This window comes from Microcaecilia unicolor, chromosome 3 (assembly GCF_901765095.1).
Source record: "Microcaecilia unicolor chromosome 3, aMicUni1.1, whole genome shotgun sequence".
Taxonomy (NCBI): domain Eukaryota; kingdom Metazoa; phylum Chordata; class Amphibia; order Gymnophiona; family Siphonopidae; genus Microcaecilia; species Microcaecilia unicolor.
Window position 1 is genome coordinate 502,942,889 of NC_044033.1, and position 25,098 is coordinate 502,967,986.

General features: G+C 41.6%; 1 protein-coding gene across 1 annotated transcript in view; it reads left to right on the forward strand.

Annotated features, from left to right (window-relative positions):
* Positions 1–25,098, forward strand: part of MDN1 (midasin AAA ATPase 1) — a 548,987-nt gene that overhangs the window by 118,833 nt on the left and 405,056 nt on the right. The window contains exons 17-19 of the mRNA XM_030199093.1: positions 11,251–11,354; positions 11,727–11,871; positions 23,140–23,236. Coding sequence (XP_030054953.1) covers positions 11,251–11,354; positions 11,727–11,871; positions 23,140–23,236 — 346 coding nt within the window. The remainder of the gene's footprint in view (positions 1–11,250; positions 11,355–11,726; positions 11,872–23,139; positions 23,237–25,098) is intronic.

Here is a 25,098-nt window from a genome sequence, read left to right on the forward strand (position 1 = left end):
TATAAATATTCTACCAAAACATACTTGGGAAAAATTAAACTAAATAACTATTCATACATCTAATCGTTAATATAATTATTTAAATTTAGATTGTGCTCAGTCCATATCCATTACACCCAAAGCGTTCCCAGGGAAAGCATGTGGTAGTGTTTAGATGGAACCATCATAGCACAGCCTGTGTTCCACCTCCTCAAAATGTATGCGCACACACCTACTGTTACTTATAATGCAACTTGCAGTTAATGATGTTTCAAATTTTTTTAAAAAAACAGATCTTATTAAGTCAACTATGCATTCAAACCATAAAGCAGTTAGTTCTTATTATACCCCACAACAAATAACTGCAGTTATAATATGAAACCTAATTATAAGTAACACTCACTTGTAAATCTCATACAGCTTGTGGTTACCACTAAATTCTACACATACCACAAATACATACTCAAAAAAAAACCTGATTAAGTAAAAAAGAAAAATAACTTCCCTTAGGAACCCAGTGTGCTCGTGCAGGTGATTTAAAATTTCATCAAAAGTTCATTCGTGCTCTTCAACACCATCTCTCTTTTCCCTTTAACTCAAGCTGAGTTTCGAATGTCTTCCTCAGAAAGGGAACTACAAACATAAATTCACATTAATGATCTAAACATTATTTTCACCCTATACTAGAATATAATTAAATATTTGTACAGCTTCAGTTTCAAAACTTAAATTCAATTACTCACATAAATACAATTCATTGTTACCAACAATGTCAGGTACTATCCCTGAGCAGGTAGTGTCTGGAACCCTCCTTGCTCTCCAAACCAAACAGCTGCCCGACACCTTACTCTGTTTAAATACCCAAGGGGAACCTCCCCATTGGTTCCCATGCAGCCAATAAGATTGAGAGAGGGAAAGGGACTCATAATAGCTGGATACACCCAAGATTATTTAAAGGGGCCATTACTCTCAGGGAATTCTGGCCCCACATTTCATAACCATTCAACCTCTCTATTTAAACCCAGAGGGTAAACAGTATCCCACATATAAATAAACCGTTGTTCCTTCCTAGTCAAAATATCACTCAAATTTCCACCCCTCTGTAATTTAATTTGAAGGATCACTGTATATTTCAAATCTACAATCTGATGATGAAACTCACTCCAATGCTCACTCAGAGGAGCTTCCCTTTTACAGGTACGAATGTTACTAATATGTTCCCCAATGCGTATTTTAATCTTCCTCTTCGTGTGCCCTATATAATAAAGCCCACATGGACTCCATATACAGTACACAACTCCAGCTGAATTGCAATCAGTCCTGCTATGCATGTAAAAATTCCGGTGATTATTATTGGGTACGCTAATTTTGTTACCCTCATAAACATGCTGACAGTATATACAGGATCCACATTTAAAATGTCCCGGTTGATTATGCCATTCCGGACACCGACCAGATAACATCTCTCCCAAATTGCGCCCTCTCTTATACGCAAAACAAGGGCGATCTACCAAGGGTGCATGTACTTGAAGAACATGCCAGTGTTTACATATTAATTGTCGGATCAAGCTGGACATATTTGAAAAAGGAAGTACACAAACCAGAGGATAAGGGTTGTCTTGAGTGTTACTTATAATTAGGTTTCATATTATAACTGCAGTTATTTGTTGTGGGGTATAATAAGAACTAACTGCTTTATGGTTTGAATGCATAGTTGACTTAATAAGATCTGTTTTTTAAAAAAAAATTTGAAACATCATTAACTGCAAGTTGCATTATAAGTAACAGTAGGTGTGTGCGCATACATTTTGAGGAGGTGGAACACAGGCTGTGCTATGATGGTTCCATCTAAACACTACCACATGCTTTCCCTGGGAACGCTTTGGGTGTAATGGATATGGACTGAGCACAATCTAAATTTAAATAATTATATTAACGATTAGATGTATGAATAGTTATTTAGTTTAATTTTTCCCAAGTATGTTTTGGTAGAACGCAATAAATTGGTCAGATGGGTCAACTTACATGACCTATTACTTGTTCTAATGGGGCTCCAGGGGAAGAATAGATCAGTGTCCTCTTCTTGTTCATCTCTAGTTAGAGGTTTGTTCTTCCTCCTCCATCAAATTGCAATTCTGTGCTTGGCCAGGAAGAAAGAGAACTCCACCATCTGTGTATTATGTTCACTGAGCTGGGGAGAAAGGAATACATTTTAAAAGAAATACTTTCTTTCTTTGTGGATATTACTATTTGAAGTGTGGGTAACATCTGTATCTTTATCTGGCATCTGAATTATATAAACACTTCTACTGGTAATACAGCTTCCAAGTCCGCCTAACGCTAGAGAAGTAGGGACAATTATTTCAGCTGTAAAGTAATACAGTAACACACTAAATGACAGCAGATAAAAGACCTGCACGGTTCATCCAGTCTGTCCAACAAGGTGACCAGAGCTGCACCTGCCACTTTGTGGGTCCCAGTCATCCATGTTTAAACGCTGGTTGTCATGTCTCCACCATGCCAGCCATATAGGCAGCCAAACATGATGAGTCTTGGTTATAACCACACATCATTCCCAAGTATTGTTGACAGTATTCAACTTACCAGTCAAGATGTCTAGCCCTTCCCCCTGAGCTGCACAGCACCCTCACTCTCTCGCAGCATGTGACAATAAAGTGATCTACAACACTGGAGTTACCGAAGCACCTGTCTTTTGCTATTTGCAGGACACAGACTGTAGAAATCTGTCCGGCATCGGCATCAGTTCCAACTACTCTTGCCCAAGATAATACTTCAGCAGCCATGTTGTGTTTCCACTAGAGAGTTGCACAGGGACATAAATCTAACCTGTCCCCGTACGTCCTCGTGGTTACCCGTGCCTGCCACAAGTAATCTCCTCCATCCCAGCTCCTAGCCCGCAAAGCCCTTGCCATGCCACAGTCACCTTGATCCCCCCCCCCCCCCCCCAGAAAGTCAGATTCTATAAGCAGTAAAAATGCTAGTAGAAGTAACATAAATTGTTTTCTTCTGTACTCTACTAAGACAGCTTGTGTACAGATCAGCACAGGACCCAAGCAATCCAAATTCCAAAACAAGTAGAGTCAGAAACAACACAGTTTATACCTAATTGTTCATCCACCCTTAGGATTCACCTTTGGGTTTAAAAAGCAAAACCATGTGCATGTAAAGACTGGATAAATTAATTATTATTATTATTAGCATTTGTATAGCGCTACCAGATGCACGCAGCGCTGAACACCTGACACAAAGAGACAGTCCCTGCTCAAAAGAGCATAGTTTAAAGCAAATGCCCTTAATATGTAATACTTGGTAGCAATAATAAAACAGTGATCGAATATTCACATAGCAAGCAGCCTGAACCAACAGATTAATTTTGTGCTGAACATAATTAACTTTGTATGAACTTGGCGGCTAATAGTGTGCAGAACTGCACAATGTTGGCATATTTAGACTGACGCTGGACAAAACTTCTGCATTAAGGAAACCCTTCCCTAATCAATACCTCTGTGAAAAAGTAGTAATAAAAAAGACAGGTGCATTTTTATAATATACCACTGCAATCCACAAAACAAAATGAGTTAGTTCCCACATGCCATGTTTTTCTTTTGATGTAGGCACAGGAAAAAAAAATTTAAATGCTCCCATGTTTCAACCTAATTCATGTTTAATGTGGGATATAAATGTCATAAATAAGTAAATAGATAGAAGCTCTGAATGTTGAGCACCTGATTCTCATAACTTGATGTCTGTTTTAGTGGCCCTTTTCCAGGAGAAAAAAAATCTGCACAAATATAACAGTGCTTTCCTTAGCGTCCCTCCGGACCGGACCAGGATTGGACTGATGGGTTGTGCTTGCCTACCAGCAGGTGGAGACTGAGAAAAACTCTGACTCTAGAGAGCCAATAGGAGCCCTGGCCATGTGACCTTAGCCTCAGTATTTTCTCAGTCTCCCAGCAGGTAGGAAGCGAGCCCATTAGTCTCTCTCTTTCTCTTTTAGAGGTTTACAATAAGAACAACATTGCTACCTCTTCTTCTGTGCCTAGGAATTCTCTGTTAGACGCTGGTCAGGTAGGGACTTCTTTTCCTTTCTTTTACAGCCTCTGGGGGTGTCAAACTCGGATGTCTCCGGGTCCCTCCCCCCTTCCTCCCCATCTCCCATACATAGCTGGGAAGGACTACCCTTTGTTTAGAAAGGTGTATGTCTTTGGGAGAGGCAGCCACTATAGAAAGTTAAATCTTATAAGTATTTTAAGGAGCAAGCTACATCCCCCGGCTTCTAACCAGCAGACAGCTATGTGTTGTTCTATTACTCTTCAGTGGAGTTTTCCCCATTACTTTAACGAGCAGGCAGCTCTGGTTGCTGTTTTAGGTGTCTATATTATCTAGCTGGTTAAAAAAAAAAAAAGGCAGCAGTAATTTGGAGGAGTTTAGGTGTTAAAAAAAAAAAAATTTAAAGACAACTTGTCCCCACTGACTGAATGAGCAGACAGCTCCGTTTGATTGCATGGGAATGCTGTGAGTCAGCTGTGTAAAAAAAAAAAAAAAAAAGAGTAAGCGGCAGCATTTTGTTTTCAGCCCTCTTTTAGAGTTGAGCTGTATTTTATTTAGCACTGCCGTTTGTGTTCTTCCCTTAGCGGTTTGTTTGGCGGAGCAGGGCTTAAAAAAAAAAAAAAAAAGAGATTTTGGCGCGAATCGGGTACGCGCGTGCATGCGCGTTACCGTCATGTCCGAGAAGCTGAGACGCGCTGTATGCTAGCGTCGGGGATCTCCTCTTCCGGCTCCTGTAAATATTGTGCGCCGCTGGGGGGTGCGTCGGGACTTTTCTCTTTCGCCGTCTTCGGGCCGTTTGGGGCTGATCTTTCTCAGGAGTCGCCTATGTTCTTTAGGGGGGTCATTTCTTTGCTTTTTATGTTTTTAATGTTGAGTAGCTGGTTGCTGTAGCCTAATAGTCAGCACTACAGTCTGAAGCTGCTACTACTACTATTTATCATTTCTAAAGCGCTACTAGAAAAACGCAGCGCTGTACACTTGAATATGAAGAGACAGTCCCTGCTCCTCAGATCTTACAATCTCATTAGGTCAGACAAAACAAACAAGAGATAAGGAGATTTTAAAGTGAGCAGGTTTAAAATAAGGGTTCTGAACAGAGTGAATAAGGGTTAGGAGTTAAAAGCAGCATCAAAAGGTGGGCTACAGAACTGGGTGCAGGTCCAAGTTTTAGCAATTTATTTCTCTATCTTGGACTCCTGTATGTCTATGTCCCACTATATATTCATCACGTGGCCAGCCTGTTTGATGTTTGTTTCTTTATAATCTCGGGTGGTGTTTGTCTGTGGGCTAGGAGCCAACTTTTCAAAATTATTGGGGGTGCTAAGTCCAATGGAAATGACCCCTCCTTGGACATATACATGAGTTTTTCTCAATATTGGGGGTGCTCAAGCACCCACAGAGTCTGCTCCAATGTGACTGTTGGAAGGTAGTTCAGAGTTGTGTTTTTTTTTTGTTATAGCATTTTTCGAAAGGTTGCTTTTCCATTCCAGGATATTTCCTATAAGTCAGCTATACGTTTGTTCTTCCACAGGCATGGGGGCAGTAAGGATGTTGTCATAGGTACATGCCACTCTCACCTGTTTAACTTTGTGTCATGAAATCATAGTTGCAGGCTACTCTTACATGACAGTCATTTTCTTATTTCCTCTGTCCAGGAGTTCTTGCGGTTTTATTTTTAGATGGTTATGCTTTTCATTTTGCCTCCTTTCTCTATCGCTCTCACGGCAAGGCATGTGAAGTAGGGGTCTCCCTACATAGACTCTTGGATCTTAGACCATTTTCTCTCTTGATTCTTCCGAATGCAATTTTAATTTCTAGTTCCTAAGAATGGATCTCCCTTCCTCCTATTTGGAATCTCACTGCCGTCATGCGCACTTTCAATGTCTCAAATCTTTATCACAAGAACCTAGTTCCTAAGAAGGAATTTTCCTTCCTCCTATGTCAATTCTAAATGCTGTCAAGAGCGCTCTCAAAGTCTCAAGTCTTTTTCATGAAAGCCTTCGATCCATAGTGAAGCTTCGTGCAGCACATTTTTTGATACAAACTTTTCTGCATATTTCTCTTAGGAGAGTTTCTGAGAAGGATAGAGCCCGGTGTGAAGGAAGCTAAGCAGGGTCCGCCCGGGCTGGGTCCTGGAAGGGTGACCAGCTCACAATGCGCAATAATGTCCCTTCACAACACTGTTTTCCAGTCTCTAAAAGTTCATCATAGTTATGCTACCCCTCAGAAAAGGGGAGATTTTTCTCTCATGGCGAGTCAGCTAGCTATTTAAAAATAAAAACAAAACAAAACAAAAAAAAAACCTCTTGTCGACAAGTCAGCAAGTCGCAGACCGAGAAGTGCAATTTTTATGCTTCTCAGGATGCCTAGTACTGGTGGTAAAGAGTCGTCTAAATATTTTGCAGTCTCCACAATATTTTGGGGTTACGTGCGACATAGTTGCAAGGTTTTTTCCCTGGGCAATTGCCTTTTGCAGTCTCATGAGCTGCACTCCCGTGCTCTTTATCTTTTTGAGTGTTCTGAAGCATTTGCAGCTTCCCTTTTGTTTTTTTCTCCGAGACTGCTGCTCTTCTTTTCGGCATTAGTTGAGTAGGACATTCCTCCAGGCATTTGGTTGTTACTTCCAGGACTACCATGTGGTCTCTTTACTTTGCAACTTAATTTTTTCCTTCTTGGCTCTTGGCATTCGGTTTGCTTTCAGGATTACCATGTGGTCTCTTTACATTGAAACTAGGGGACTGTCAGTCGCTCTCGGAGCAAGGAGGTATCCCTGAGGGCTAGCGTTTGATTCTGAGCACTCTGTCTTTGGTCAGCATTGTTGCCATGTTATGTTAGTCCGGAATGCTCTTTCTGGACTCTCATAGGACTGTTATCATCTTAGGTTACTTCAAAGACTCAATCCTGCTCTCTGGCAGGACTGTTTCTAGCTTATGTTCTTTCAGAATGGTCTGCGGTCTCCTGGTAGGTCTGTTGCCTTCTTAGGCTACATATTGAGGCCCTTGGTAGGTCTCTGGTCTTCTTGTGTATTGAAGGTACATCCTTTCTGTTTCTTTACAGGGCTTGCATGTGCCCCCCTTTACACGATTGACATGTATGTCATTTTATTTTTGCATGTTTTCACTTTTCTCTGTAAGCTGCCTAAGGGGTAATCTAGCGAACAGTGCAGTGAGATGTCATCCGGGAGGCCCAGCTTCGGTTCTCACTCTGACTCTAGTCGTCCTGCCTCCTAGGTGGGTTCACATCCGCACTGACGTTTGGTTTATTTCATGGCTGATGTCTGTTTTATTCAAGGGGAGTCATTTGTATGGATCTACCATCTGACCAGCCCTGAAGCATGCCATCCCCTTCTGGCATGGGGGCCTTTTCTTCAGGTCGGGCATTTCGCTTAGATATTTATCCTTGCAGATATACCAGGCTGCCTTTTAGGTTGTCATCTTGACTTTTTATGGAGCCGAGGGGGTTTTCTGTTTTCTCTAGAGGACCTTCTCTCTTCACCAGTCCGGCCTCTTTGTTTCTCTCTTGCTCAGGCTGGTGCATGCTCTCAGTCTGGGACAGGCATTCAGCCTTGCTAAGCAGGATGGCATCTTTTGTAGTTGCAGTATTCTCTTCTCAGCTTTTAGCCTCTGTGCCTTAGTGACATTGTCAGAGGGACAGGGTGTTGTTATTCTTCGCACGATAATTCAAAATCATCTTGTTTCCTTTAAGGTTTCTTTCTCCTTTCAGACACTGTTGTTAGTAGCCATGGCTTCAGCTAGCAGGGTCAGGACTGCAAGTTTCTCTCAACGTTTTCTTTTTTTCCAATCAGCTAGTACGTCTAGGTAAGAGGTACTTCTTTACCTGGGTATTTCTTTTTCACTCTACCGTAGTTTCCCATTTTTCATCTTTTCCAATCACTTTTTCTTACTGGTCTGGACTCTTCTACTGGCGTTCAAGATCACAGGAAATTATATGCTTTATATATGCTTTATATATTAAAACAGATCTTATATATTTAGAGAGCTGTTACAAGCTATTTGTTCCTTCCTTTTGGTACTTCTAGTCAAGGTAAGGTTGCCGTTGTTTCGGCCTCACTATATCTCGACGTATTAAGGAATTCATACCTTCTATTTGTCTACTCACTGGGGGACCATTTCCTGAGAGTGTTAACATATATGCTCCATCTTGAGAAGCGGGGTTCTTTCCTTCGCACAGCGATTTTTGGTGCACTAGATGCACATTTTGTACGGTGCCATTTTGAGCTTATCTTCATTCTCTTTTGATTGATATACACTCTACATGTTCATTGTCGCCAGGAGGTGATCTATGCAACTCGGAGATGCTTAGGGGTTTGAAAGGGTCCCTCCCTTAAGGTTACTGCTTTGGTACTTCCCATCAGTCCAATCCTGGTCCGGTCCGGAGGGACGCTAAGGAAGGAGAAATTAGATCTTACCTGCTAATTTGCTTTCCTTTAGTCCCTCCGGACCGGACCAGGCCCCTCCCATATTTTGTCACTTTTTCAACGGGGTATTAAAAAAAAAAGAAAAAAAAAAAAAAGAAAAACAAAGACGCTTGTACATATATAGGACTTTAAGTGGACCATGCCACGTCTCTGGTCGGAGTTGCTGGTGGGTTCAGTTGCTGGAATATATGTGTATGTATGTATTTATATATCTATATATGTATGTATATGTTTATATATCTATATATGTATAGAACTTTGAGGTCCTTAGCACTTCTGTGCTGAGAGTTGCTGGTGAGTTCTAATTCAAGTGAGCCATACCACTTCTCTGGTAGGAGTTGCTGGTGAGCTTTCCTACAAAAGGGACATACCACTTCTCTGGTGAGAGTTGCTGGGTACCCAATTGCTGGTGTACATATATGTGAACCTTTAAGTAAGCCATGCTAGTATACATATGTGAAACTTTAAGTAAGCAATACCACTTCTCTGGTGAGAGTTGCTGGTGAGCTATAAGACAAGTGAGCCATACCACTTCTCTGTTGAGAGTTGCTGGTGAGCTATAAGACAAGTGAGCCATACCACTTCTCTGGTGAGAGTTGCTGGTGAGCTGTAAGACAAGGGAGCCATACCACTTCTCTGGTGAGAGTTGCTGGTGAGCAGTAATACAAATCGGGCCATACCACTTCTCTGGTAAGAGTTGTTGGTGAGCTCTGATACTTGGCATTGCCGAGTGCTTTGTGGCTGCTAGGATTCCATAAGGCACAGATGGTCTTTCTTTCTTTCTTTCTTTCCTGCTTTGTTATTCAAATACTGAGGCTAAGGTCACATGGCCAGGGCTCCTATTGGCTCTCTAGAGTCAGAGTTTTTCTCAGTCTCCACCTGCTGGTAGGCGAGCACAACCCATCAGTCCAATCCTGGTCCGGTCCGGAGGGACTAAAGGAAAGCAAATTAGCAGGTAAGATCTAATTTCTCCATGGTTCCTATAACCAGCCCCTCCAAATTACACACTGATTACGACTTATAACAGATTACGACTCTATGAAAAGTTATTCTATTATTATACTTCCTCTGTGTTCATCCATATGCTGCACAAGCTGGCACATTTGAAAATAAGTGAGATGAAATAAAAATGCTACTAACAATAAAGAACCACAGTGTGGATTCAGCAGCTCATAGGTTTGCTTGTTTTATTTTGAGTGTATGGCGATGACGGCTGCTAGAGGAAGGGCAAAGTGAGACTCACCTAAATGGCTTTAACTTCTTATCATCCCGACTCCATCCATCCATCTCCTCTCCAGCCCTGGGTACCCTTCTGGCACATACTTCAAGGCACCCTGAGGGTCTAGTGGCTTCTTCAGGGAAGGAAAGATCCCCACTCTTTCCTGCCTGCTGCCACTGATCCTCTCGGTGTCTCAGCTTTTTTTAAATGGCTGCTGAGACGTCCAGCGGTGGCCTTGCAAGACTTCCACCACTAGATGTCTTGGCAGCCATTTAAAAAAAGCGGAGACGAGAGGATCAGTACTACGGCAGCAAGTATGAAAGAAGTGGTGATCTTTCCTGCCCCAAAGAAGCCACTAGATCACCAGGGTACCTTGAAGTATGCCGTAAGGGCATCCTGTGCTCAGGGGAGGGAAGACACTTCCGCAGGGATCTTGCAGACCTGAGTCCATCCCCATGGGATCCCCGCAGACCTGGAGGGGATCCCTATGGGATTCCTGCTATCCCTGCTCCTGTGCAGCTCTCTAGTTTCCACCCTCTTTCTATTTAGGCATCCCTTGTGTCTATCTCTTCTGTTTTTGAATTCGCTTACTGCTTTTGACTCTACTGCCTCCCCAGGAAGGTTGTTCCTGCAACCTCCATTCGTGTCCTCTAGTTCTACTGCCCCTACATATCTGGAAGAGGTTTATTTGAATATTAATGTCTTTCAAGTACTTAAATGTCTGTATCATATCACCTATTTCTCTCCTTTTCTTTAGTGCATACATATTTGAGTTCTCCACGTCTTATGGCGCAAACCCTGAACCATTTTTGTTGCCTTCTTCTGAACCATCTGAAGTCAGTTTATGTCCTTGAAGAGATACAGCCTCCAAAATTGGACACAATGCTCCAAGTGGGGCCTCGCCAATGACTTGTACAGGGGCAGCAACACCTCCTTTCTTCTGCTGGTTATGCCTCTTTCTATGCAGCCTAGCATTTTTCAGGCAACAGCTCCCTCCTTGAGCCACCTTGGGATCCCTAGACACTATCACCCCAAGATCTCTCTCCTGATCTGTGCTGTATTTTGTACAATTTACCTGTTCACTCAGTAATTTAAGATTCAGTTCTGTTCCTAATTTGGGGTTCTGAGACTGGCCCAGGCGTCGTGCTTGAGTACCTTAGGTGCAGAGTCAGAGAAACATAGGTTGCCAATTTAGACGGAACTGTTACCCTGTCATGGTGATAGGTTGCTGTATGCTTGGTCTGTTCTCCAGGGGAGCAGGATGAGACGTTAAGTTGAAACTGGCTGTAATTTTGTCTTACGTTCTAAATTCTTTCGTATGCATGGTTTAGCTGCAGACAATGTGTTTGGCATTTTTAAGGGCACATTTATCTTGCTGAAAACTGCCTCCTGGCCAGTCCATCCTACTGTTAATATTTTACAGTGAGAAGTTACATTTTTGTCAAGCTACAACCAAAAAAAAATGAACAGTTCACTACCATGTGAATATAATCAGTTTCCCATACCAGTGATTTTAAACCACCCCCTCTGTCTTCTCTCTCAGGGTCACTTCTGAAAGAGAAGTGGGAGGCATTTGGTCTTCGACTGAACCATGCCCAGCAGCAGATGAAAATGACAGAAAATGCTTTGGTGTTTGCATTTGTGGAGGTAAAGATTTCCTTTAATTACTGGCATGAGAGGGGGAATCAAAAATGTCACAAATCAACAAAATAAGCGTATATGTGGAAAATGGTGGTAGGGATCAACAAAAGAAAAAAAAGTGATTTTTTTTTTTGTACGATTGCTGCTAGCTCTGGAGTGTCATTTACAATGTAGCAATTTTTTTTTTCAGATTCCTCATTTTTATTTTATTTTTTTTCCTTTGACACACCTCCAGTACTCAAGAGGTGGAATGGTTCATATTGTGTCCACTTGCCCCTGGGTATTGCAGGTCCAAATAACATAACTACACCAGGTGTTTGGTTGTTCCTTACATGATTCACAGGTGCTGAGAGTCAATAATATGTCTTTTGCTATTAGGGTACTCTGACGCAAGCAGTGAAGAAAGGAGAATGGATCTTGTTAGATGAAATCAATCTGGCTGCAGCAGAAACACTGGAATGCCTGAGTGGTTTATTGGAAGGTTGCTGCGGGTCCCTGGTGTTGCTGGACAGAGGAGACACAGGTACAAGACTATAGAAATACATTCTGGGAACCGTGGGCACCAGCATTTTAAAATGATTGAGGGTGCTAAACGTAATACAGATCGCTCGGGCACAATGAAGGAGTTGCTTAGTATTGGGGGGGGGGGGGGGGGGTGCATCGCACCTATTGGCATCTGGAGAGCTGACTCCTATGCTGGGAGTTTTTCTCTTTTCATTTCTCAGACTTTCTCACAGAACCCTGGCTCTCCTTGTCACTTCCAAGATCAGTAGAGAGCCTTAGTTCTCTTCCACAAAAAGGTTTTCTTCCTCTGACTCCCTTAATGTGCTTAGGATGTTGGCTTAACTGGCCCAGACCTAAAGCTCGTATATGATACAATGGCTTTTTCATCCAGTGAGGAAACATCATGACAGTATCACAGTGGTCTATAGGTTAATTGGGTCTATAATTATCCAAAGAAACTATTTATTGAAAAAGGTCTCCAAAAACATATTATAACTATCAGTAGTGGGAAAAAAGGACCCCTATTGCATGGTTAGGTATGGGACACTGAGGATCCATTTGTCCTTCTTATATAATTAATCTGTTGTCCTGGATGGAAATCCCGTGAGCCCTTTGGTCCTACTGGAGGGCGGAGGTGAAGGTGACCGCAGCCCTCGAAAGGACAGCCGAACAACCCCTAGACTTCACCCGTGGCGACCGCAGTTCACCGGAAGTTGAGCTCCCAGCTGCAGGCGGCCAACGGGACTTCCAGAACCGCAGGGGTTGGCCGACTGGCCAGGCGGAGGGAGGACTGGGACCGGGCAGCGGACAGGCTGGCAGCAAGCGAGGAGCGTCAGGCACTAGCAGGGGTCAGGGCTGGCAGCAAGCGAGGAGTGTCAGGAACTAGCAGAGGTCAGGGCTGGCAGCAAGTGAGGAATGTCAGGAACCAGCAGAGGTCAGGGCTGGCAGCAAGTGAGGAATGTCAGGAACTAGCAGAGGTCAAACAAGTCAGGTCAATCAGAAGAGAAGTCTGGAGACAGCACACGGAAGCTTAAGTCCTCTGAGACGAGAAGCCAAAGCAAGAATCATGAGAAACGCTGCTCCTTTAAATAGCCCTCCCCATCAGGGAGCCGAGAGTCAGCTGGGGAGCGCAGGGACCACAGGAGACGTCGTCTGAGGAGCATCCAGGATAGGCGTAACGTAGGGCCTGAGGCAGAGCCCCGCTTCAACCAACCAATCGGGAAACCACAAGGTGCAGCCTCGCTTCCCGGGCTCCGCATCTGGAAGAGAAGCCGGCCCTCGAACGCCGGTGCCATGTTCTTCGACTTTGTTGACGCGGGCCCAATGGCCGGCCATCGGGAGCAGCGTGGCCAGGATGGTCGGTGATCTAGAGAGGGAACTAGAAAGGCCGGCCAATGGCGCGAGGGAAGGCGGCCAATTCTGGAGTGTGTCCTCTGCGGGCGCTGCGCTGCTCAGGTGAGAGGCGTGACAGGCGAGGGACGCGATATCTGTACATTGTTTTGTCCGAATTTAATCAACCCTTCTACAACTGGTCTATTTTTGTGACTTTGGAGAAATTAGTATCCCATGCTAGAACCATTCTTTATAGATAATGATTCAGAGCACTTGTTTGAATTCAGTATGAATGTAGAATAGGTGCTAAATTGAACTAAATATCACTGGGACCAGATGATATTCAGCCTAGGTTTTAAGGAACTAAAGCATGAATCTAGTATGAATAAACTTGTTTCTAGTAATCTGTAACCTGTCATTAAAATGTGCTGGTCTGTGTAAAATCTGAGGGTAGCCACTGTTCCAATTGAAATTAATCCTAGAAACTTCTGCCCAGTGAGTCTCTTTGATGTGAGACAAAATATTTGAAATAAGGTTGGCATTACTGGGCATATGGGTAGAGGGAAGTTGTTGATGAAGAGCAAGTAAAGATTTAGGGGAGGGAAGGTGTAAATAAATGTGAGACAGTCAATACAGTGCATCTGAGTTTTCAGCAAACATTTCATAAAGCCCTTCTTGAGAAACTCCTGAGGGAGTTTGGGATAGGAGGCTTTCCTAATATGGATTGGTAATTGATAGGATAGGAAAAGAGTAGTAGGATTGATCAGTTTTCTTGGTGAAAAGAGATGGTGGGTTACCCTGGGGATTTGTACTATGACCTGTTTTGAAGTTTGTATTATTGATCTTGAAAAGGAAAAGTGAATTGAATCAAATGTTTACAGGACTCTAAAGGGTTCATTCTTTAACAGTGGGTGATAACACTATTAGTGCATATGAAGGCAGATTTCAGAAAGAATGTAAAAATCAAAATTGAGATAGGTATGGAAACAGGATGCTGGGCTTGATGGACCTTTGTTCTGTCCCAGGATAGCAATGTTTGTGTTCTTATGATGTGTACAATTCAAATAGTATTTTTGAAAAGGATCTGCTATCATAGAGAAATGTAGAAATGGACTTGTATGTGCTGGCTACATGTGGCAGCAGCACCCATTTGAAATATCTACCCATGGGTGTAGTTTGTTTATTGGGGGGGGGGGGAAAGCATGGGGTGGGGCATATTAGCATATTCATTTGCATATATGTATGTGTATGTATATGTGTGTGTATATATATATATACACACACACACACACGAATATGCTAATATGAAGGAAGGAAGGGAGAAAGAGATATCTCATACATACACATTATGGTTATTCCCAAAAAAGCCAGCTCTTCCTTCCTCCCTTCCTTCCTTCCTTCCTCCTTACCCAGCACGCCCTCTTCCTCTCCAGTAGTATTTCCCCATCCCCTTTCCCTTACCATGCCAGTGTAGACCTTAGAAATGCTTAAGCTCTATATGTAGATCCTTCAAGAGGTAGTGTGTCATGATTTAGGCTCTAAATCCCTTTCTGATGTTTTGGTGCCACCTCAGTACGGCCAACACACAATCTCTCCACTACAAAACACCGTACACAAACTTGTGCAAAAACACACTCATAACTTTACCAAACCATAACAGCACTAATTCCAAGGACAGGATGAGCTACAACCTTATGCGTGGAAAGGCAGCACTGTAATTACACCGGGCTCTAAAACACCAGTACACTACCTAATGAAAAACAAAACAAAAAGGGCTGCAAATGCTACATACTAGCAGAATAAATACTGCATCTTGATCACACATGAATAACACATGACACAACAGATATTACACAAGGAACTAGAAAAAAAATATGAAGGCAAAATACTAAACTGGAAAGTTACCTTAAGATGTTAGGCTCAGCAAGCAGCAATACTAGAAAAAATGAAACTTGCATGCAAAACTATATAAAGAGGAAAGGTCCCACTAAACTTTCTTTCTGAGAAGTTCTGAGAGAAGAGAACATTTCTCTGGTAGCTCATCCAGCGACCTCAATTAAGTGTTAATTAAGGTGTGGAGAAGTAGAATACTTGCATAGCTTTCTGAGTCAGCTTCAGAGAGCCTGTTTAAAAGAGGCCCCTTAGATTCAAAACTATATAAAAAGGAAAGGTCTCACTGAATTGTCTTCCTGAGAAGTTCCGAGAGAAGAGAGCATTTCTCTGGTAGCTCATCCAGCAACCTCAATTAAGTGTTAATTAAGGTGTGGGGAAGTTGAATACTTGCATAGGTTGCTGAGTCAGCTTCAAAGAGCCCGTTTATTTATTTATTTATTGCATTTGTACCCCACGTTTTCCCACCTATTTGCAGGCTCAATGTGGCTTACATAGTACCGTCAAGGTGTTTGCCCAGTCAGTTGATAACAGATACAAGGTTGTATAGTGATCATATGAATTATAAGTAGAGGGTTGCAAGGGATAAAGATTGCGTGTTGGCCAGTACGATTATAGTCATGCTGTGTTGCTGGGTGACGAGGTTTACGTGGGGTTGTTGGGGTAGGCCATTTTGAAGAGATTGGTTTTTAGTAAAAGAGGCGCCTTAGATTCAAAACTGTATAAAGAGGAAAGGTCCCACTGAACTTTCTTTCTGAGAAGTTCCGAGAGAAGAGAGCATTTCTCTGGTAAGTGAACGCTATTTTGTTTGTACTTTGGGAACTTAAAAGATTGGGGGTTTAAAGGAGGAATTGTAGGTTAGTGTTAGGTAAAATAAAAATATAAAAAGCGGATTTTGTCAACTAGTCTCCATAGTCTTTTCCACTTAGTTTTAGGAACTTTGTACCACAGCATTAACAGAATCTAACAGGCGCTGCAGGATGAGATGATGATGCAGGGAGGAGGGTTTTTAGATTTGTTAGGAACTGGGCAACATTCTGGGGAAGGGGGAGCCTATTCTGAAAGGATGGGCACCACCTTAACCAGGGTGGGACCAGGCTGCTGGCATTGGCGTTTAAAAAGGAGATAGAACAGCTTTTAAACTAGAAACTTGGGGAAAGCCGACAGTCGCTCAAAAGTACATGGTTTGGGATAAGGTATCTTTCAAAGATATCATGAAAACAGGAAACAAAACACTTCTTGGAATCACTGTGGATTGAAATTCCATGTGTAAAGGGGGAAAGGATAATAATAGGAGTGTACTACCATCCGCCTGGCCAGGATGAACAGACGGATGCAGAAATGTTATAGGAAATTAGGGACACAAACAAACTGGGCAACACAATAATAATGAGTGATTTCAATTACCCTGATATTGACTGGGTAAATGTAATATCGGGACACGCTAGGGAGGTAAACTTCTTCGATGAAATCAAGGACATCTTTATGGAGCAGCTGGTACAGGAACCAATGAGAGAAGGACAAATTCTAGACCTAGTCCTTAGTGGAGCGCATGATCTGATGCGGGAGGTAATGGTGCTGGGGCCGCTTGATAACAGTGATCATAATATGATCGTATTTGATATTAGCTTTGAAGTAAGTACACATAGGAAATCAAATACATTAGCATTTAACTTTAAAAAAGGAGACTATGATAAAATGAGAAGAACAGTGAAAAGAAAACTTAGAGGAGCGACTGCGAGGGTCAAAAATTTACATCAGGCGTGGATGCTGTTCAAAATCACCATCCTGGAAGCCCAGGCCAAATATATTCCGTGTATTAAAAAAGGAGGACAGAAGACCAAACGACAGCCGGCGTGGTTAAATAATGAGGTGATGGAAGCTATTAGAGCTAAAAGAAAATCCTTCAGAAAATGGAAGAAGAAACCGACTGAAAATAATAAGAAACGGCATAAGGAATGTCAAGTCAAATGCAAAGCGCTGATAAGAAAAGCTAAGAGGGACTTAGAAAAAAAGATTGCGTTGGAGGCAAAAACATATAGTAAAAATATTTTTTTAGGTATTTTAAAAGCAGGAAGCCGGCAAAAGAATCAGTTGGACCGCTAGATAACCGAGGAGTAAAAGGGGCGATCAGGGAAGACAAAGCCGTAGCGGAGAGATTAAAAGAATTCTTTGCTTCGGTCTTCACCAAGGAAGATTTTGGGTGGGATACCGGTGCCGGAAATAGTAGTTGAAGCTGACGAGTCGGAGAAACTTAATGAATTGTCTGTAAACCTGGAGGATGTAATGGGGCAGTTCTACAAACTGGACCGGATGGTATTCTTCCCAGAGTACTGATAGAACTGAAAAATGAGCTTGCGGAGCTATTGTTAGAAACATGTAATTTATCCTTAAAATCGAGCGTGGTACCGGAAGATTGGAGGGTGGCCAATGTAATGCTAATTTTTAAAAAAAGGTTCCAGAGGAGATCCGGGAAATTATAGACCGGTGAGTCTGACGTTGGTGCCGAGCAAAATGGTAGAGACTATTATTAAGAACAAAATTACAGAGCATATTCAAAAGCATGGATTAATGAGACAGTCAACGTGGATTTAGTGAAGGGAAATCTTGCCTCACCAATCTACTACATTTTTTTGAAGGGGTGAACAAACGTGGATAAAGGGGAGCTGGTTGATATTGTGTATCTGGATTTTCAGAAGGCGTTTGACAAAGTACCTCATGAAAGACTCCAGAGGAAATTGGAGAGTCATGGGATAGGAGGTAGTGTTCTATTGTGGATTAAAAACTGGTTAAAAGATAGAAAACAAAGAGTAGGGTTAAATGGTCAGTATTCTCAATGGAGAAGGGTAGTTAGTTGGGTTCTGTGCTGGGACAGCTGCTTTTTAACATATTTATAAATGACCTAGAGATGGGAGTAACTAGTGAGGTAATTAAATTTGCTGATGAGACAAAGTTATTCAGAGTCGTTAAATGGTTCCACGTTGTATTGCTTCACTATTTGCAGCCTGCTCACTTGATCACCACAGACAGCTCACAGAATAAAATACTACAGATTCTTTTAGATTTGTATTGGGTAAATGAAACTCTTTATTTGCACTTTAATTGGAGAGTGTATAAGTCACAATTGTTACTGCATCACAAGGATTAAGAAATACACACACTAATTGAGTACATTACTAAAGGAAGGCTATAGAAAAATAAAATTATATATATATATATATATATATATATATATATATATACACACACACACATAGATCATCATCACTGATCAGGAATTACATCATTCAGGCCCTTATCTCATCAGCTGGGGGGCCCGTTGCAGTGAAAGCCTGAAGCGTCCAGACCAGGAACAAGTCTTTTCTGCACAATGCTTCCATCCACAGAATGAGCCCCAGAGTTCCGCCGCAACAAGCCCCCTTTTTAAGCTAAAACTTATCCAGAAATGTGCTTGGGGATGCCGTCACAGTCGGTTCAAGAAAACAAACCACTGGCCAGGTGACTTATTTACCGAACCTCAAGAGTACCCACCCCCCTTCTGCACAAGCTGGCTTCAGGGACTTGCTTTGTTCTTGAGAGGTGCCTTATCTCATTCCTTCCAGCCTGTTCTTTGATATATACCAGGCAAGTAAAATACAGAAGAGTTTAAAATGTATTATTGATCAAAGTAAGACTGAAAAGCAATTCTTAATATTTTCCATCACACACGTTAGGAGTCACGGACCAAGAAAGGGATCTAGGTGTCGTCGTTGACGATACGTTGAAATGTTCTGCTGAGTGTGCTGTTGCAGCTAAGAAAGCAAATAGAATGTTAGGTATTATTAGGAAAGGAATGGAAAACAAAAATGAGGATGTTATAATGCCTTTGTATCGCTCCATGGTGCGACCGCACCTCGAATATTGTGTTCAATTCTGGTCGCCGCATCTCAAAAAAAGATATAGTGGAATTAGAAAAGGTGCAGAGAATGGCGACGAAAATGATAAAGGGAATGGGACGACTTCCCTATGAGGAAAGGCTAAAGCGGCTAGGGCTCTTCAGCTTGGAGAAAAAGTGGCTGAGGGGAGATATGATAGAGGTCTATAAAATAATGAGTGGAGTTGAACTGGTAGATGTGAAGCGTCTGTTCACGCTTTCCAAAAATACTAGGACTAGGGGGCATGCGATGAAGCTACAATGTAGTAAATTTAAAACGAATTGGAGAAATATTTCTTCACTCAATGTGTAATTAAACTCTGGAATGCGTTGCCAGAGAATGTGGTAAAGGCGGTTAGCTTAGCAGAGTTTAAAAAAGGTTTGGACGGCTTCCTAAAGGAAAAGTCCATAAACCGTTATTAAATGGACTTGGGGAAAATGTTTTGTACATTTTGGGGATTTTGCCAGGTATTTGTGACCTGGATTGGCCGCTGTTGGAAACAGGATGCTGGGCTTGATGGGCCTTTGGTCTTTCCCAGTATGGCAATACTTATGTACTTATGTAAAAACAGTAATAATTTCAAGCTTGTTCAGCAGGTAGAAGCTTCAGGACATACTAACATGACAGGCTGAGGAGCCACAGAGGCATTATAAAAGGGGATTGCCCAGTCGTGTGGTGTGAGGGCCTGAAGCGGCAAGGTATGGTGGTCCTGTCTGAGAATAGTTGGAGTGGGTTCTATGGTGATAGATGTGTTGTTTCCCTCACTAATGGTAGGCCACATATGGGCTGACATGGATCAGGGATGGCAGGAGTCCCATGGCTCTCCGGAGGTCTTAGGTCAGAGTGGGTGGCTTTGTGAAAAAGTGGAGGTGTATCAAAATGGGAATGCCTGTAGAATGCAGATGTACTTTTGACAGGAATGTCCGCCATCTTAGCAACTGTGAGTGTGATGCAGCAACAGGCAGACAAGACCCCTGTATTCTCCCTGCAGGTCTCGGGAGTGGGTTTGCCTTCAGAGGATTCTCTTTTTTTTTTTTTTTTCTCTGAAATTTATGCTTCTGCTTCAGGCATTTTGCTTGAAAAAAGAACTTCTAGTTCACACCCAGGAGGGCACTTTGGGGTTCTGAGAGGGCTCAGCATCTCCAGGATCATTAGTGGAGGACATTCATGAGACAGAGGATCACTGGGTTGAAGACCCTTTGGAGGTGGAAGCAGATTCCCTGCTGAGGAAGATCAGTCATTGTTCCTGGATATTCAGGAAGCCTGAGCTACTCTGTCTGATTTCAGGAGCGTTGGAAGTGTTGAACCTATCCAATGAGTTTTCAGTAGCCAGGAAAAGTGATCTGCTGCTAGCTGGGTTAAGTAGCTGGCTAGGACTTTTCCTAAAAACACTTGAGGCACTTCAGACCTGCATCAATAATAATGAATAAAACAGGCAGATCCAGATAGTCCAAAAGCAATTTTATTAAAGCAAATCCCAACGAGGTTCACGTTTCACCCTATGAAGGGTTGCCTCATGGGTCTACTTAAAAACATTAATGAAAACATGATACAATCATAAAGACATAATATAAAATCTAAAACAACACGTAAAATGTAAGAGTTCCAGAATAGTTAGTGTGTCTGTGACTAAATCAAAAGTGACATGCTCATGAACATTTACAGCAGTGCAGTAAACATGGATTTACATACAAAAGGTTTTTTTTTACAAAACAGTATACAAGAAAAAAATCAAAGCAAAAAAGGATGAAATATTAATATGCCTGTGAAATGCAATAAGGACCAAAATGCCAATTAGAAAATGTTGAATTGTGCTTGCCATACCAAAGTGAGCAGGTTCACTAACGTTAGTGGAATTAATATGAATGCGGTTGATGGTATTTAAAAATTGATACTTCAAGAATGTTTGCTGGGAGAATTGATTTTGTTATGTATTAAATATCCCTGCATCTATACTTGGTCCTGTTTATTGGATACCCTTGTAAAAGCATAATGCACAGAGGACGCTAATCCTAAAGCTAAACAAAAACAAAATTAGTAATACTTTTTTCATGGAAAGGGTAGTGGAGATAGGAACTTATAAAATTATAAAAATGTGTGAGATAGACACAGACGATCCCTAAATAGGAAGAGGATGGAATTCAATTGAAGAGAATTTACATTGAGAATTTAAACCACTTTTTGCACTTCGTAAAATTATCAATGTAAATTCTCTTCACTTGGATTCCATCCTCTTCCTATTTAGGGATCCTCTATCTCTCACATTTTTATAATTTTATAAGTATTACTAATTTTGTCTTTGTTTAGCTTTAGGATTAGTGAACAACAGTTAAAACCTTTACCACTTTACTGGGTAGACTCGATGGTCTACGCTGGTCTTAATTTAGTAAATTACTGCATTTAACGTTACTGTATTTTGGAAAGTTCTTCAAATGGTATAGGAATCAGAAAAGGCTATTAGTTCATTCTCTGGGAAGACTTTTGTCTTTTAGTGCACTGACAGCATATAATGAAAACCTGAATTGTCTTTATATGATTTGAAATGTGGTTAATGAAATGTTTGTGAGTGCTCTCAAATTAATAGCATTGATGGCCGACCACTAGAGGCCAACCAAATTTTGGTTTCAGCACTAAAAGTGGCTTAAAATCTGGGTTCAGATTTTGTCTAAAAATGCCAGTGCATTTTTGGCTGAAACTGAAACTTTCCCACAAACACTCTCCACTGGCCATGCCCAACCACCCCTAGGCCATCTTTGGGAACAGGAAGGAATGAACCCCACTCATTCGTGCCCTGTGCCACTGCTCTGTCCAAATGGCTGCCGAGACTTCCCGCGGCAGCTTTGCGAGACTGTTTTGGGAGATCCCGAGGTAGGCTTGGGGGGGGGGGGGGGCAAGTGATGCTGTGGCCAGGAGGCTGGGTTTGGGAGGGGTTTTTCAATTAGTTGGAGGGGGGGCAGTTTTGGTTTCTGCCAAAACCAAGCAGCCAATTTTGTTCATAGAATTGGTTTTGCCAGAAAATGAAGATCCTGGTTTCGGTCAGGCTCTATACCCCATTTATATTTATTACCATTAGTATTTCTGTTTTTGGTTAAGCTCATATGATATTGTAAAATGGGTGGAATGGCTTCTCTAAAAGCTAAATAGGTTAGGGTTGCTCAGATTGGATAAGACAGCTGAGGGGATACGTAATGAAGTCTATAAAATCATGAATGGGGTACAATAGATGACTAGGAAATGGACTTTTATGTTTTCACAGTACTAGGACTAGAGTAAATGCCTTGAAACTAACATGTAGCACATTTAAAACATATTGTAAAATTAGGATTTGGACAATATACAGCTGTGAAACGTTGTAAAGAATGTAGTTAGAGCAACTGAATATAACTGGATATTAAAAAAAAAAGTTTGGACAGATTTCTGGAGGACACGTCCATTAACAATTATTAGTCAGGAGTAAACAAAGGCGGCCATTTTGTTTGGTTTAGATTAACAGTTTGGTTCCTCTTCCACTATACATAAACATAGATTATGATAGCAGATAGGGAACAGAGAGGGTCCATCTGTTTTGTCTGTCTAGGTTGCTTCTTGTTTCATGCAGTTCATCCCAGGTGGTCTTAGCTGTTGATTTGTGGTGAGGGACCGACTGTATATGCCTATACCTCATCCTTAAATGTGTGGATTAAAATGGTGGATATGATACATAAAGGAAATGTGAGCATACTGATGGGCTTTGTTTGACTGAAAGGAGATATAGCAGTGGTGGTAAATTAAATAAATTAACCCTTTCCTGAACAGAGGAGTTTCTAAAAGGTTTTTCATGTTTTCTATCTATGGGGAAGATATTTATGTCAAGGGCCCCAAGACTCCATTTATAGCTGTATCTTGCAACATAGAGAGGGAGTATTGAGTTGGGAGCTTCAATGTATTTACCGCGAGAGGTGGTTTATTTAATTTCATTTAATTTATTAGTTCTTATATTCCTCATTTTCCAATCAAAAGTTTGGGTCAATGTGGCTTACAGTTTAACAAAGATGGTACATATTAAGTTTCAATAAAATAAATTTACACTTTCTAAATAATAAGTTGTACTCCTGTGATGAGAATGGAGAGAACTCCCATGAGCAAAGGAGTTATACATCTCTTTCTTTTAGAGCCCCTGATGCGTCATCCAGACTTTCGTTTATTTGCGTGCATGAATCCAGCTACAGATGTTGGCAAGAAAAATCTACCTCCAGGAATAAGGAACAGGTATGTGGAGAAAATATATCACATTAATTATATTTTTAAAAAAGTTTTAAACTAAGACTAATAATACTCCCATGCCATGTCGATGGTGCACAAAGCTTAGTAAATTAGGCCCAAAAGGTTTCAGATATCCTGGTATATATTGACAGCTTACCTTGGCCTGTGTTGTTTATTTTCCTTGCAGCCAACATAAACACTGAGCCAGCATATAGCTGGACTACTTTGTTCACCAAATCCTTCTGAGAAAATGTAAGGTGAATTCAATGTTTTTCTCTGAGGATAAGCAGGCATAACATTCTCACGTGTGGGTGATGTCATCCACAGAGCCTGTTATAGACACTGCCAAGTGCATTGCCGCTTTGTCTTTGAGGCAGTACCCCCACTGCACATGTGTGGGTGTCTTTCCGCCCAACGCTCGAGCGCAGAATCAGCAGTCTATCATTTTCTGTGGAGCAGAGAGGTGGTTTTCTTAATCTGTCCTCTACGCCTCAAGATTTGTCTTTTTGGTGCCTTCCGGGATATATGCGTATATTGTTGTTCATATTTTTCTGTTTTTGATATTAACTTAATCATTTATTCATTTTTTCCAATTAATTTTAATTTTTTTCAATTTTCAGCCTTTGGGGCCTCTATGCTCTTCTATTGCCTAGGGAAACATTGACTAATTTCGGATATGTGTCTACTCGAGCTCCCTGGGCCATAGAGCCTTTTGACCTTGTGTCAGTTGTTTTATCCCTCCATGTCAACAAGGGTGCTGAGTGGCTTTAAGAAGTGTACTTGATGCAATCGTACTATTTGTCACAGATCCCCATTATTGGTGTGTTCAGTGCTTGGGTCCAGAGCACAGGAACATACAGTGTAGCCTCTACCAATGTATGCAAATGAAGACCCTTAAAGCCCGCAGAGTCCAGCCTGAAAAACTTGGGTTCTGTGTCAATATTCGCATCTGCATAGAGTATGGCTGGGGATTCGGCACTAGACGCGGAACCTACATTGACATCTGGTGTACCGACATATCATCAGAATGTTCTGACATTGGACCCGGTACCATGTACACATAAGGTCTCTAAATCCTTGTTGCTCCTCTCCTCCTCAGCTTATTTTGCATCAAGAGCCTTCAAGGTGTTTGAGATCTCCTTACGCCTCATGCTGCTTCCACACCGTTTTCTCAACGGATATCGACACCTACTCTGCATAAGGAAATCTTAATGCTTAAAGAAGAACTTTCAAGGCTACTGCATTCACACTCTATATAGGCATATAGGGTGCTTGCACCAGTCTCATCCCAGCCCATCAATACATTGGAGAGACGATCACAGGGGATATCTCATACACTGACTTGATGCCTATTGTCGGAAGCAGCACGAACCCAACTGATGCATGAGTCGGCATTGGAGGGAAAACTTTCTCCACCTTCGGAGGCTTATCTTCCTCTGCACTTTTGATGCAGAGCTGATGCTCTAGTCGATGCTTTCTTCTATGTACTTCCCAAGAACAGTACTTTGAAGAGTCAAACTCAGACCTCTCCTGGGAGACTGATCAGGACATGTCCTATGGCATTTTATCTGATCCTTCTCTGCCTCCAGAAAGTATATCATTTCTTAGCTTTGTCCATGAAATGGCCTAAAACAATACTTTTTTTTATTTTTTTTATTTCTTTATTTATAGTTTTAAATTACATTATTCAAGGATAACCTTGTGCAGAAATACAGGAAGAAATAAAATAATATCCAGTCATTCATATTTCTCAAGCATTATAATAACTTATATACACATTTGCACATACACGTATATATATACATATATATACATACTTATGTACTTAGACTGGTTAATTATCTTTAGGAACTATATAACAAATAAAC